Below are 14,414 nucleotides of genomic sequence, written 5' to 3'. Positions count from 1 at the left end.
GTTCAAGAGGCTTAAAGGATAATGATGTGCTCTCACCACCAAAGACACAAAGAACTCAAGAGTGTTTGAGATTCAGAGAAGGAAACCAGCAATCAGTGTCAGCTGTCCAAAAACCTATACGGTTTTCTTGTGCTGTGAGAAGTGCTAAATGTTAGTGAGGAAAATTGGATATTTGGATGTACAAAAATATAAATATAAATGATTGCATTTTGTAAGAATGTGGGAAAGGTAAGGCAGAGGCTTGAGGGGAGAAGACCAGAGAGCCAGATAAGAAAACAGAGGTGAGCTGAGTCAATATATCATTTACTTAAATGGAGATTACATATCCTTTTACAGAAGGAGCAGTACTTGCCAGCTATACATACCTTTTCAAAAGAGAAATAATTCAAAAAATGAAATAAATTCAATATGTTTTTATTAATGATAACAAAATTACTAAAGGTGATTTGATGTAGAGGTCAAGATACCTCACTGTTCTGAAAGTGTATGGTTTTTGTAAAGAAAGAAAACTATTTTATCAAAGCAGTATTTATTACAGTAAGGAATTTTACATTGGGGTCTAGTACACATGTAAGTACTCACACATACACACACACCCATAAAACTTTTATATATTATACTTATTTTATACTTATTCTTACTGTATGTGATTCATTTGATGTTTTCTGTTCTATTCCATTTAAAAAGAAAAAATGATGCACCCCTTAAAAAGATTTCATGATGCCTTTAATGGATTGCATTGAGCAAGGGGCATAGCAGCCTTCTCCCAAATAGAGTGATGGCTTTCTTGGTCCCTTAGACACCACAAGAATGCAAAGCTGACAGTAATTTCTGTTCATCGTGGTGACAATCTCATTAATTCCTTTAAGAAGCTATATCTGGGCCCCTTGCAGGAAATCTTTATACCTTTTTCTCAGCTCCAAACTGCCCAAGAGGCAGATATATAGCAATTCTGATTCTCAGCCTGCCTATTGGCTTAGTACATTCAGTTGTAAGTCACAAAGTAATTTTCTAAGTTAAGCTTTTCCAGTCCCAATATTTCTTGCCCTGGATACTTTTGCGTCTATCCCTTCCATCAATCTGGGAGATAGTAAGAATCAACCCCGGAACCTTGTTAAGGCAAGGTGGAACTGTGGGTCTTTAGGATCTGACCGTACATAGCTGGTCAGGATGAGGCTTAGACCTGCCTGATATTCTATCCCCACAATGTCCATCCCTATCCACCGGGGGTCAGGCTGACATATAGCGCAATCCCAATGGTTTAAATATAATGCAAATGGGTACCTCAGTAGAGACAAGGTCCTGATAGCACCATCTAGGCAGATAGAAATGTAATGATTTAAGGAATAAGGACAGAGCATAAATGTCTAGTAGCTAGAATGTATCATAGTACTAGAAAGAGCAAGGTGAAGGACTTTGATAAACAGTGTTACAGACAAGTGAGGAATGTTTCATTAAGGGCTGTTATGACATGAAGGAGTATGCCAAGGGACAGCTGTGTAGACATAGATTCTCAGCAATGACGGTGGCACAGACTCATATTGGTGGCTCCGGCTATTTGTATCTTAAAGAGCCTTGGCGAGCCAGGCACGTTTGGTGTCTTGAGGACAGTGATGGGTACACTGTCTGTCCAGAAGTCTTAGATGACTGTATTTGATGAAAAAAAAAAAAAAAACCCACATTTTCTGTCTACACTTGGGTTTATACTAAGGTGTTTATGTTCTCTGGGGGCTCTGTGAGTCAGCCCCTGAAGAGCAGAGAGACCCAGTTCATTGATGACTGTAGCTCTCATTTAATACTCACATTTTTCTCTCAGTGGCTCAATGGTTCTTGGGTAACCCCAAGGTGAGGACCCTGACTGTGGGGCCTTGAAACCATCCTTCCTTCCCCCAGGCACCTGGCTGGACCAGTCATGGTGGGGTGATCCTGGTGACACTTCTAAGCAGGAAAAGTATGTGCTTATTTGCTGAGCTTCTAGTTTTGACTCTTCAGTATGTATTCTGCATTCCTCTAGTCCATAGGACATTAACTAGGGATACCTCTGAATTTAGAATACAAAGTAAGGTTGGGAGTAAAGTTTACTATTTTGTGTGTGTGTGTGTGTGTGTGTGTGTGTGTGATAGATAAGAAGATAATGAAGAACACATGAAACTAGATTGTTCAAAGAGTTTGAAGGTTATCAGGTTAATGGTATTGGAGTTGGAGAATGGCCCAATAAAAATAAATCCATTTCTACTTTGTGGTTGTAAGATTCAGTCATTCTTACCTTACTCTTCTCTATGTAAATCACACGCACTCATGTCTCTGTACCTTTGCCAATACTGTTCCCTATGCTTCTAAAGCCCTCCCCCCCTTTTCCCCAGTGAGCAGGGAATTGCTGCCTGCCTGGGAAAAGCTATGTATTATGCACCATAAATTACTCACGTACAATTCTATCTCTTTACACTAAACTTTCCCTGAAAATAATAATAATACCAATAATTTATAGGTGATTACAATGTGACAGACCCTGTACTTTGTTACAATTGAGTCCTTTAGTCTTCACAACAATCTGTTTATGGAGGTATGATTATATTTTGCAGAAAAGAAAATGACTTCCAAGTAGCTGACTGTGTCTTATGTATCTCTGTAGCCTCAGTGCCAAGTGCAGTGTCTCATTCATAGGGGGCACACTTAAGTAATGTTAATTAATGAAATTCATGAAAGACTAGATTCTCTTAACAAGGGCTTGTCTCTCATCTATACCTGAAGCTCAGACTCAATAAAGGAGGATTTTGGAGGTTAATTTGAGCAGATTTGGAGTCAAGTTGTTGTCCAGACCAAGAAGTGTGGGGAAGTACTAGATATAAATAAAGGCGGTGTCCTGAGTGGAAGATGAGACATGATATTGAAATAGAAAAACTCTGTAGTAAGAGAGATGTGCGTCCCAGATTAGCCCAGGTGTCCAGTCAGTTGGGGCAGAGTGGTGTTGGTATGAGAAAGGGAAGTGATTGGAAAAAAATGTTCCAGATGTTGCTTTGTTTCTTTGATATCCTGGTTAATTTGTAGGTGGTGATATGAGGAAAAATTAATTTTCTTTTAGAGGATAGGAAAGAGAGTATATTAAAATTGTAGCTTTAATGAGGTTGGCTATTATCCAAGAAAACACTTCATAATAATTCTTTTGACCATTAATGTTCCATGAGAGAGAAATGGCCCATTCATGACAACATACATTCACCCGAATATATTGCCACTCTGCTTCTGTGATGAAATCCATGGTGACCATAGATTGGAGAAGGAGATGACTAGATTATAGGTGTGATCATTGGCTCCAGAATATATTTTACCTATGACTTCAGATTCCAAACCACTAAAATCCAGTGATAGCAATGTGGAGAATTTTATGCTGTCATGGCTAGCTTTCAGTCTTTCTTGGCACTCCTAGATAGTCTAGGTCCAGACATATCTAATGGGCAGAGTTTTGCCAAATAGAGAAAAAGTTCTGAGCCAATAAATGCCTTATTTGTTGCCTACCTGACTAGTATGTTTTTTGATTGGCCAGGCTGTTTGATCATCCTGTTCTCCATGAACTGGTCTTTTCTTTGGAGTAAATATGGGCTCTTAGGGAGAGGTAAGAATTTCCCTCAAGGATTTCACTGATTTTAGGCTCCAGACAGGCAGATCCCAACATTTTTAAGAAAACTGTTCTCCATCTTGATGTCAGACTCTTCTTCTGAGATATAACTATCTTCTGAAAGAATAAGGTGGGAAACATGACCTGATACCATATTGTTCTTAACTCAGCAATTTTCCAATTGTTATTCCCTGTTTCAAACATGTATTAGATATTCAGGGTCTAGCTGAAATATGTCTGTGTATGGACATATGAATAAAATGTGCATACAAAGGTGGTTCATATTTATTATAGCTATTTTTTATGATCAGTAGCAATTACCATAGTGCTCTGTGTTTCATATGCCGTAATCATTAAAACAGTGTCAATTAATGGATGCTCTGTGCCTCAATAAAGACTTAAGGATAACTCCAACCTTAAATAAATATAGAGGGAAACAATGGTATAACCTCTGACAGCGGAATTTAGGGTGAGAATGTATTTCAGAATAATATACTGTGTATTAGTTTATATTAACTGAGACTTAATGACAGATTATGTTAGAATCAGGGGCTATAAATAAAATTATTATTTACAATACAGTTTATTTGATATCAGTAACCATGACTGTGATCTGACAAAAGACAATAAATCATATATATTCACCAAGGAGCCACCACCAAGGCCTTCAGGTGCCATGTCCAGTGTTGCACTCAGCCTCTGCCAAGTATCATCAAGTATGTGCAGAATTTTAAATGTCTAAATGTACATTTACATATTAATGTTGAATTCTGATAGCCCAGAGACATACATATTAACAATAAAAGTCATACCCATTTCTATTTTGTTGTTGTGTTGTTTTGTTTTGTTTTTAGTAGCAAAGAGTCGACTGCTTTTTCCTAACTCACAAGTTTTGGAAATGTTATTCCAAGTTATCACCTTAGGGGGGATGTATTGTTTTATATATGCCATCTATTTTCTTTTTCTATCCATCCCTCTAATTTATGATTTATAACTCAGTTTTCCCATTCAAAATGAAAGGATTTGCGCCAAATCCAGCCTGAATCTAGTCATCCTTCTACAAATATATATTGAACGCCTCTTTTGTGCTAGGTGTTGCTCTAAGTAAGTAAAACAATGAATATAGCATAAGATTTCTTAAATTCTCTGAGCAGCAGGTATCAGGGGGACGGCTCACAGATAGCAAACAAAGAATGATAATTTCAAATCCTGAAGGGTGTGATAGAGCTTTTTCTCACAGGAGGCTCCATTGTGATGTAGTTTGAAGCTGTGTGGGTTATCAAGCAGTTATTCAAGTGTGCAGAAGCATTTTGGCAGCTTTGGATAGCTTTCTAATACGTAAAAATACAAAGCAGGAACGTAGGCTAGAGAGTGAGTGGGGTTAGAGGGCCCATTAGTGTGATTGGCCAGGAAAGGCTTTGTGAGGCCCCAGTGGTGAGAGCAGGTAATGGCAAAGATCTTCAGGAGGAGTGTGGGACATAGAGGGCCTGTTGAATGCAAAGTTCTAAGGAGGGCTCCCGCCTGGCAAGCACAAGGCTCTGGAAGACAGCCTGCCTGTCTGAAACAGGATGAGTAAGGTGGAGAAGGAGAGGGAGCGAGGATGGAGGTGGATAGGGGTCAGAACACAGCTAACTTTACAGATCATGATAAGATGCTTATAATTTTAGTTGTAGCAAGAAGCCATTGGAGGTTTTTAAGCAGTAGAGTGATTTCAATTGATTTGCTATTTGAAGGTCCCTTTGATCACAGAGAGAATAATAGATGGGATAGTGTGGGGTGGGGTGATTGGGTGAGAGACAGAAAGATCAGATAGGAGGAGACTGCAGAAGTCCATAATATGATTTTGTCGTGGAGTAGGAGGACAACAATAGAGATAGTGGAGAGATTTTGGGCTTGGCACATGTATTGGAGGTAGAAACCTTTCTGATGGACTATGTGCAGTGCTAAAGATGGGGATGAAGGAGCACTACTTCAGTTATGCAGTTAATATTTTTGAGTCCCTACTATGTTCCAAGCATGAGGTCAGGTATTGGAAAGACTATCGTGAACAAAACCAGACATAGTCTTTGTCTTTATAGGACTTAAAATCTGGGGAAAAATAATCATACAAGTAAATAAATATGTACATGCTTAAAAATGGCAATGAACTAGAACTATATGGTACTGTAAGTTCATGTAATGAAGAGACCTAATTCAGCCTGGGGGCGTGTGTGTGGGGTGGTGGTAGGTGGGTGGATATGCCAGGTCAGGGAAGGCTAAGATCTGAAAGAGAAGCAGGATGTTACTAGGTGAGCAGCAGTGGCAGTGCGTAGTCCTGGTGATTGCAGTTGAGGAACAGACCCCACAGGACCAGTAGGGCTGAAGGGCAAACTGGGAGAGAGTGAGGAGAGGCTGGAAACTGTGGCATTGAGCAGACTATACATGGTCCTATAGGCCTGTGGTCCCTAACCCCCTGCTAGGGACCTGGCCTGCAGAGCTCCGCACCTCCCCTCTTGGAAAAATTGTCTTCCACCAAACTTAGGAACTGGGTGGGGTGGGCAGCAGGGCCTGCACAGCAGGAGGTGAGCGGTGGGCAAGGGAGTGAAGCTTCATCTGTATTCACACCTGCTCCCCATCGCTCCCATCACCACCTGAGCTCCACCTCCCCACCCCCATCCGTGGAAAAATTGTCTTCCATGCAATGGTCCCTGGTGCCAAAATGGTTGGGTACCTCTGTTAGGCCATGTTAAGGAGATTGACTTTTATCCTAATAAATATAGAAAAATTTTAAAGGAAAATGCCAAATCACTAAGGTTTCTTCCCAGTCTAAATTCCATATATTTCTATGATTTAATTTGAAATAGGAAAATGGCTTATTTTCTTATGTGCTGCAAAGTGACCTTCAAGAAACAGTGAAACTGCTAGCATTTGATTAACATAATTAGAGAGCCTCTCCAAGAATCAGCATGCATGATCATCTTCCCCTCTGGTGCAATTAAACATTCAGGATAGCATAGTCATTTTATAGTACTGGTGTTATGACACAGTGAATATTATTCTTCCCAAACAAATGCCTTTGGCCACTATTCCATAGGCTATTCTTTGGACCCTTGGGTTTTATGAGCATAGGCAGCATGGAAATATGTTGGGTGAATGCCTGTGCAGGTAAACTAAAATAACTTGAGTAGCAATTGTGGGTGTTGAGTTACAAAAAAACCATACCAGATGATTATTAAAAAGTGATTATTTTATTTTATTTTATTTTGAGATAGAGTCTGGCTCTTTTTGCCCTGTCTAGAGTGCCATGGTGTCAGCCTAGCTCACAGCAACCTCAAACTCCTGGGCTTAAGCAATCCTTCTCTGCCTTAGCCTCCTGAGTAGCTGGGACTACTGGCATGCACCACCATGCCCGGCTAATTTTTTCTATATATTTTTAGTTGTCCAGCTAATTACTTTCTATTTTTTTTTTTTTTTAGTAGGGACGGGGTCTCCCTCTTGATAAGGCTGGTCTCAAACTCCTGACTTCAAGCGATCCTCCTGCCTCAGCCTCCCAGAATGCTAGGATTACAGGCGTGAGCCACTGAGCCTGGACAAAAAGTGATTATTTTCATGAATTAAATAGCTAGACTATGTCTGTATATTCCTTCTAAACTTTTAACTCTTTAAGATGAAGAAATTAAAAACATGAAAGATTTAGAGCAATTGCTCTCAACTGGGGCCAGTTTCATTCCAAACAGGGTATTTGGCGATATCTGAAAACACTTCTGGTTTCCACAACTGGGGTTGGGATGCTGCTGGCATCTCATGGGAAAAAGCCAGCAGTGCTGCAAAACATCCTACAGTAGCTCCCTCCAACAGGAACTGACTGCCTAAAAGTGTCAATAGTGCTGAGGTTAAGAAACCCTTACCTTACACCTTTTAAAATATTACAAATGATTTTGGCTTTCTAACAGGAAATGACTATCATATGGATAAGGATATGCTTTTTAAAAGGAGCTAGGTGAGGGCAATGAGCTCAAATGAGTTAAAAATTCTTTAATTTTTTGGTGCTTTCTATATGTATTTTTCTACATTTTCCAAATGAATTTTACACCCTCTAGCATTATGTGATCATAATAAACTTCATACGCTCCTCTTTCTCCTGCTGAACATCAGTGACCTCTTCCTCATCCTTCGGTTGGGGCTCAAGAATCCTCCCTGGAGAAGCCGTTGGGAAGAGTCAGGTCTCTTCCAGGCCATGCTCTCTCTCACATATGCTTGTACTTATATATAATATTGAGTTTTGCATACTGGATTACTTGGGGGGTTTTAAGTGGTCTTGAATTGGGAACTAAGTGATAAATAAGACAAAGAGTAAGATAAATGGAGCTAAAATATTACTGTTATTAGTAATAAAATCTAGATAGAGGAGGTAGCTTAGATGCAAGAGCCAAATAAGCTTCTCAGACTGGACCCTGTCATGGGGCAAAATTACCTGTCCCATCACAGGAGCTCAGACAGGGGCAGGCTTCACTGTGGTGGTGGGAAGAGTCTTCCCCTCTGGAAGCAGAGAGAATGCCAGCCTTCCTATGAGGATGAGATGAGAAGCTGGGATAAGCACACATGGCTGATTACTTCAAAACGTATCAATCAGATAAGTCACGCCATTGCCTGTGTTGCAGAGTGAGGAAAGAGGTCCTGTGTTTTACTGATTGAGCTTCATTCAGTAGAAAGAAACATCAAGAGTGGGAAAGAGGAACACACTTCCCCCTTATCCCGCTGCTACGAATTCTTACTCTGTCGGTTTTAACTACTACCTTTGCTGACATAGTAGCTACTAGCCATGTATGACTGTTGAAATTGAAATTGAAATTGATTAAAGTTAAATAAATTTGAAAATTCAGTTTCTCAGTCACATTGGCCATATTTTAAGTGCTCAGTAACCCCATGTGGCTAGTGGCTACTATGTATATTCGATGATGCAGGTCTGGAACATTTCCACTATCAAAGAAAGATGCACCAGATGGTGCTATTATGAGATTTTGTCTTAGTCATCTTTGTATTATCGGTGCCTATAAGAAGGCTGGACTCAGAGGCAGCCTTCACTGGTTGAATGAGTACATGAACATAGACTATTGTGATTTTGTTTTTTAAATCTGCATGTCATAAATATCTTTCCATTCTAATGCAGCAAGACATGAAAATCAAACATAGATACCTTGTTAAATGAAATAACTCAGTTGAAGGATATGCATTCTATAACCCTATTTTTATTTAGAAATAATTATTTGTATGCATATATATGTGTGTGTGTTTAAAAGCATAGGAAAAAAGTCTTGAAGGGTACAAACCAGACTATATATACCATCTGGTGGTTGAAATTGGGAGAAGGGAATAAAGAACTTTTTTACATAAAAAAACACAACTTGTTTCTAGGAAAATGAATTACTTTTGAGTAAAAAAATAAAATAAATAGCAGATTAGGTAATATGTTAATTTTCTAGAGACACAAAGAAAATAATGTCTCTTCTCAATTCAAGTATTAATGAAAGGCAATTTTAAGAGGGACTAAAATAAAGTGTTAAGAAAAAAGGTTTTGAAGTATAAATCACAGCCATCAGCCTAATTACATGTAAACCATGAAATCTGTTTCCCAAGGAGTGTGCAAAATAATGTTTTTTCCCCAAAATATGGCTCTTCCTGCTAAGCTGCAGAGAAGGATAAAGCCAGATGGCATCGTTCTCATTTTTGTGTTATACCTCCTGACCCAGCAATTTACTTTTTCCCACCTCTCCTTATAGAAATTACTTTTGCTCATTGCAGGAGTAATCTTCACCCTGGGAATGGACTTAGTGGTAGGATCTGAGTCAGAATACTGACACCCTGACTGTGATAATCCTTTTACAGCCTTACCTTACTCCTCATTTGGTAGCTTTTGAGCTCACAGATGCTGGACCAGAATTCAGTCCATAAAATTAAGACATTCTGTTTGACAGGGCCAAGTCTAAATTGCTGACGCAAGGACATAAAAGCATGAAGCGGTGCCTTAAAAAGTAACTAGGGCCATCTAACCCACACTAAAAGTCAACCTGGTTTCAAATGAAGACCTTTAGATGTCACAGTAATTTCTTAGGAAAAAAAGGCTCCCATTATGACAATACTAAAATGAGAGTGACAAATAAAATAATGCAGAAAGACCAGTTTAATTAGCAACTCTGCTATTTTGTTTCATGCTTAGTTGACAGGAGAAAAGGATATTTTCAACAAATAATTGAAATGAATGAATTTAAAGATATGAATATAATCACCCAGAAAAATGACATCAACAAAACAGTTTTGAAAATGAGCATTATAGATGTGATATATTTGTAATGATTCCATCTATTGACTATTATTCATTCTTAAATCATGATGGATTCTATTATAGGGTTGGATAAAATTCCATCAAAATGCACACACACATCCCTGGGAGCTGATATTTGAAGAGGTTGAACAGTTTGGTAGATTACTCCTTTCTTAATGTTTTTTTTTTTCCTTACTGTTTTTATTTTTCAGACCCACTACGAAAATGGGGAATACATTATCAGGCAAGGTGCAAGAGGGGACACCTTCTTTATCATCAGCAAAGGAAAGGTAAGCTTTGGTGGCACAAGATAGTGATGCGCTAGAGGAGACCGGGCCTGGGCAGCAACCCTGGTAGGAGCTCACGTGCAGAGAATTGTGCTGCATGAGTTCATCCATCTTCTGACACTGACACTGATGGAGAGATATTTGAGAACGGATCTTCTGAAAAATGATGCAGGAGGAAGAAAAAGTGTAACCTTGAAGATGAATAAGTAGCCTATGTTCTAACAATCATGATACTGGATGCCACTGATATATCTGTGTGAATAGAAAGCGCTTCATAATTAAAATAATACAATAAAGAAGAAAACAGGTTACTTAAAAAATCCATCCATTGATTGGGAGCATTAACATTGCTATAAATGAAACATCTGGGGTTTGAAATCAGATGGCCTAAGTTTGAATACTGCTATGAAACTTACTCATTAGAGTGTCTTTAGGCAAGTTGCTTAACACTCTGAGGGCTGTAAGAACTATATTCAGCTTTTATTGTGTTTTCATAAATAAATATTGAATGAATACTAAGAAGCTACTAAAAGTGATAAATTATAGGGGAAGGGGTAAAAAAAAAATGGGGTAGCCAAGAAATATTAGTGAAAACCTATACTTTATTCCTTATATTGTTTTAGTTTTTCAACAATATGAATCTATTCTAACTTATATTTTAAAACTAAGAAGTGAAGTGAAATGAAAAGTGGAAATTTATTTAGATTAACACTGTAATATTATATTACTTAAATTTCTTTCAACAGTAAAGCTATAATCATTTTTGCATTTAAGTGTCATTGTACCATAGCCCATGATTTGAACTTATTTTTCTTAACCATGTCATCCTTAAAAAGAATTCCTCTTTGTATGTATTAAGCATAGAAAGAGGTGGAGAAGGATATGCTGGTCGAAGGGAGCTTATATTCTAGTTTTCATTTTTATAATTGTCATTTTAAAAAATGAGGTAAATTTATTTCTTCTAATTTACAGAATGATTGACTCTGGTACCTTATATCTTATATAGAGATTGATTTACAGAGCTACAGTGAATAGAATACGTGAAAAATTATAAGTCTTGTTGGATCATGTTTTAGATAATCCTTCTTGGACTACTTTTGATTCAAGTATATGCATACATATGTCAATGCTTATATCAGTGGCATGTCACACTAAAATGAAGAAAACAATATTTATACTTTTATTATACCTGTTTATATTAATTCTGATATACCTGTTCTTTTGACTGATATCCGAAAGCCTGGAATAGAAGTAGAATGCAGGGACTGGTTTCTTAAAAGGCATCATAAAATAACATGTCTGATCACAGTTAGGATAAAAATTGTATCTTGTATTTTCTAATGTTCGAGGCAAAAAATGTTACTGTTTTCTGGGTTTTATGATAGATTGTTAGAGCTTACCATTTACTGTTTTATTTTTAATATTGACTAAAGAATCAGGGAAAATTGAAATTTCTCATTGATATAAATGATTTGATTGATCACAAGGGGACTTTTTGACCTAATGATTTGGATTTATTTTTTCTTTACTACATTGCTCGTTCTTCGCTATCAGGGAGTGATGAGTTTATCCATTGGGATGGATTTCAGCCAGGCTTTTGTGACCACCCAATTACTTCAGATTTCACTGCCTAAAAGAAGTAGTGCTTCATAACCAGTTTCAGTTTCAGTTTCAGGTGCATTGGCGGTGCTTTTTGTTTTTACGAGTTTCATAATATGTATAAATAGAAACAGTGGGGAAATTATACCACAGGAACCAATTCCCCTGGCAATATTTCAGAGCACTGTGGGGTTTCTGAGCGAGAAGCAGTGATAGTATATTAGACTTTCCTGACACATACAAGATATTTTTTTAAAACAGGCATAGATTTTTAGTAACTTAAATTTTCTGATCACACAAGTTAGCTGCTATGATTCTCAATTATATTAATTACATAATAATTAATATAGGCTAACAATTAATTATATTAATTCTGATATTAATATGTTAGAATCACTATATTAAGTCTCAAGAAGCAGAAGGTGAAGTGAGCATACCCAAGTCTCAATGGCAAAAAATTGGAAAGAGAGATGAGTAATAAAAGAGTAGTTCAGGTTAGCAGGCAAATAAGCTATAGAATTGGAATTTTCTAAAACTGTGTGTTTTCTTTTTGGTATACTAATGTAAACTTGTTTTCCCTTGCATTTAAAAAATTTATGAAGGGTAACCTTGGCCAAGATATTTTCCTTGTTACCACCAAGCTAGCTTTTTCTTAGAAAATGCTATGAGATAGAAGGAGACCCACAACAGGGGCTGCTGAGCTACAAAAGAATTTCTCCTTGCTCAGTTCCATTTATTTAAGTGTGAAGCAATTTGTATTCTTACATTAAGCATATCCACACAAAGAATGAAGCATTATAAAATAAACTTGGAAATACTTGTTTTTCCTCCCGTTAAACCTGCACAAACTGATTTTTCTAAAACTTGAGACAGAATGCTTGTGATGATGATGTCTATAATACCTGGTCCTGCTTCTAGTAGAAGCTGAGTTAGTTCTTTGTACTTCAGTCAGTCCATTCCAGTTGCCTGGAAACATGACTTCCTCTCCCAGCAGTGAACTATAAAGCACTGAAGAATTCTGCATATGTCCCTGCAGTTGTGTTACATCAAAAAATAAGCTATCTCTTCATAAATACGTTGAACCAAAATTGAACATAGTGGGTAGACAAAATTGCAGAGTTCCAATAATAATTTGAAGCATTTTGATTTTTCTGAATCTATTCAATATGCCTTGTATACTACCTTTAGAAATAAGGGATTGAAAATTCTTATCTGTTAAATGCCATTTATAATCACACGGCTTTGTTTCATAGAATGAACAAGTGTTTGAACATGTTGATTAAACATATTGACTTAACACAATACTCAGTGTTTTTGAATGTGGAAAGTATTCACTTATGGAAATTTTATTTGTGTATGTATACACATGTTTATGTATACATGGTAGTGAAAACTGAGGAACATTTCCTTTTAGATCAAGAACAAGATAAAGATGCACATTATTGCCACTTTTGTTTAGCGTGGTACTAGACATTCCGGCTACTGCATAAGTCAAGAAAAAGACAAAATGTTTGGAAATGAAGAAACAGTAATTATTTACAGATGATATGATTTTAGTTTCTTCTAAGTTTTTATGTGGACAGATATATTACTATGATTAAGAGTTTAGCAAGATCATCATTGTTAGTACATTTTTCTTTGTTAATGGAACTGTTTTCTATCTACACAATCCAATATGGTAGTCATTAGTACTATTTGCAATTTAAATTAAAATTAACTAGCCTAAATTAAATTAAATATTTAATTTAGTCAATTTCTCAGTAGCAACATTGCAATAGCTGAATAGCTACATGTAGCTAGTGGCAACTGTATTGGACATTACATAACTAGACATGTGACTATAAATTAAATATCAAATAAGCCATTTCTTTCAATATAATCCACCAAATTACTATGTAAACAAGAAAAATCACATTATAATGTCAATTGGTGCAATGAAATCATTTGACAAATATAATATTCATTCAGAATAAAAATTATCAACAAACTGAGAGTACAAGAGAACCTCCTCAACCTGATAAATGGTATCTATAACATGCCTACAGTTAACAGATTTTTCACAGATTTCTCTAAGAAAAACAGAGGAATCAATGAATGAAAGCAATCAATGGAGGAAGAAAAGTCTTTTCAACAGATTGTGTTGGAACAATTAGTAATCCACAGGCAAACAAATGGTGAACCTTGACATAAACTTCATGCCTTATATAAAAATTAAATAAAAATTAATAATAGATTTAAAAGTAAACTGCAAAACTATAAAACTTTTAGAAGAAAACATTTATGACTTGGGGCTGGATAAAAAGTTCCTAAACATGCCACTAAAAGCACAATCCATAAAAGAAAATTGATTAATTGGGCTCTATCAAATTTATAAATTTTGACTCTGTGAAAGCCACTCTTTAAAAATGAAAATGCAAACTATTAATACTAACTGAGAAAAATATCTGGAAATTAGATATCTGGTAAGGGGCTTGTATGGAGCTTATATAAAGAACACCCCAAAATCAAAAATAAAAAAAACAAACTATGTAATTAAGAAAATGGACAAAGGACTTGGATAGACACATCAACAAAGACGATAAAAGAATGGCAAATATGGACATGAAGATGT

The 14,414-nt window shown here is 36.8% G+C and overlaps 1 protein-coding gene across 2 annotated transcripts in view; it reads left to right on the top strand.

Moving 5' to 3' along the window:
• The window catches only part of PRKG1 (protein kinase cGMP-dependent 1), a 1,171,371-nt gene that overhangs the window by 951,482 nt on the left and 205,475 nt on the right, over positions 1 to 14,414 (top strand). For both annotated transcript variants that reach the window (XM_069461138.1, XM_069461137.1), the window contains exon 6: positions 10,130 to 10,207. In XM_069461138.1, coding sequence (XP_069317239.1) covers positions 10,130 to 10,207 — 78 coding nt within the window. The remainder of the gene's footprint in view (positions 1 to 10,129; positions 10,208 to 14,414) is intronic.

Source organism: Eulemur rufifrons, chromosome 28 (genome assembly GCF_041146395.1).
Source record: "Eulemur rufifrons isolate Redbay chromosome 28, OSU_ERuf_1, whole genome shotgun sequence".
Taxonomy (NCBI): domain Eukaryota; kingdom Metazoa; phylum Chordata; class Mammalia; order Primates; family Lemuridae; genus Eulemur; species Eulemur rufifrons.
This window is presented reverse-complemented; position numbering and strand designations above follow the sequence as displayed.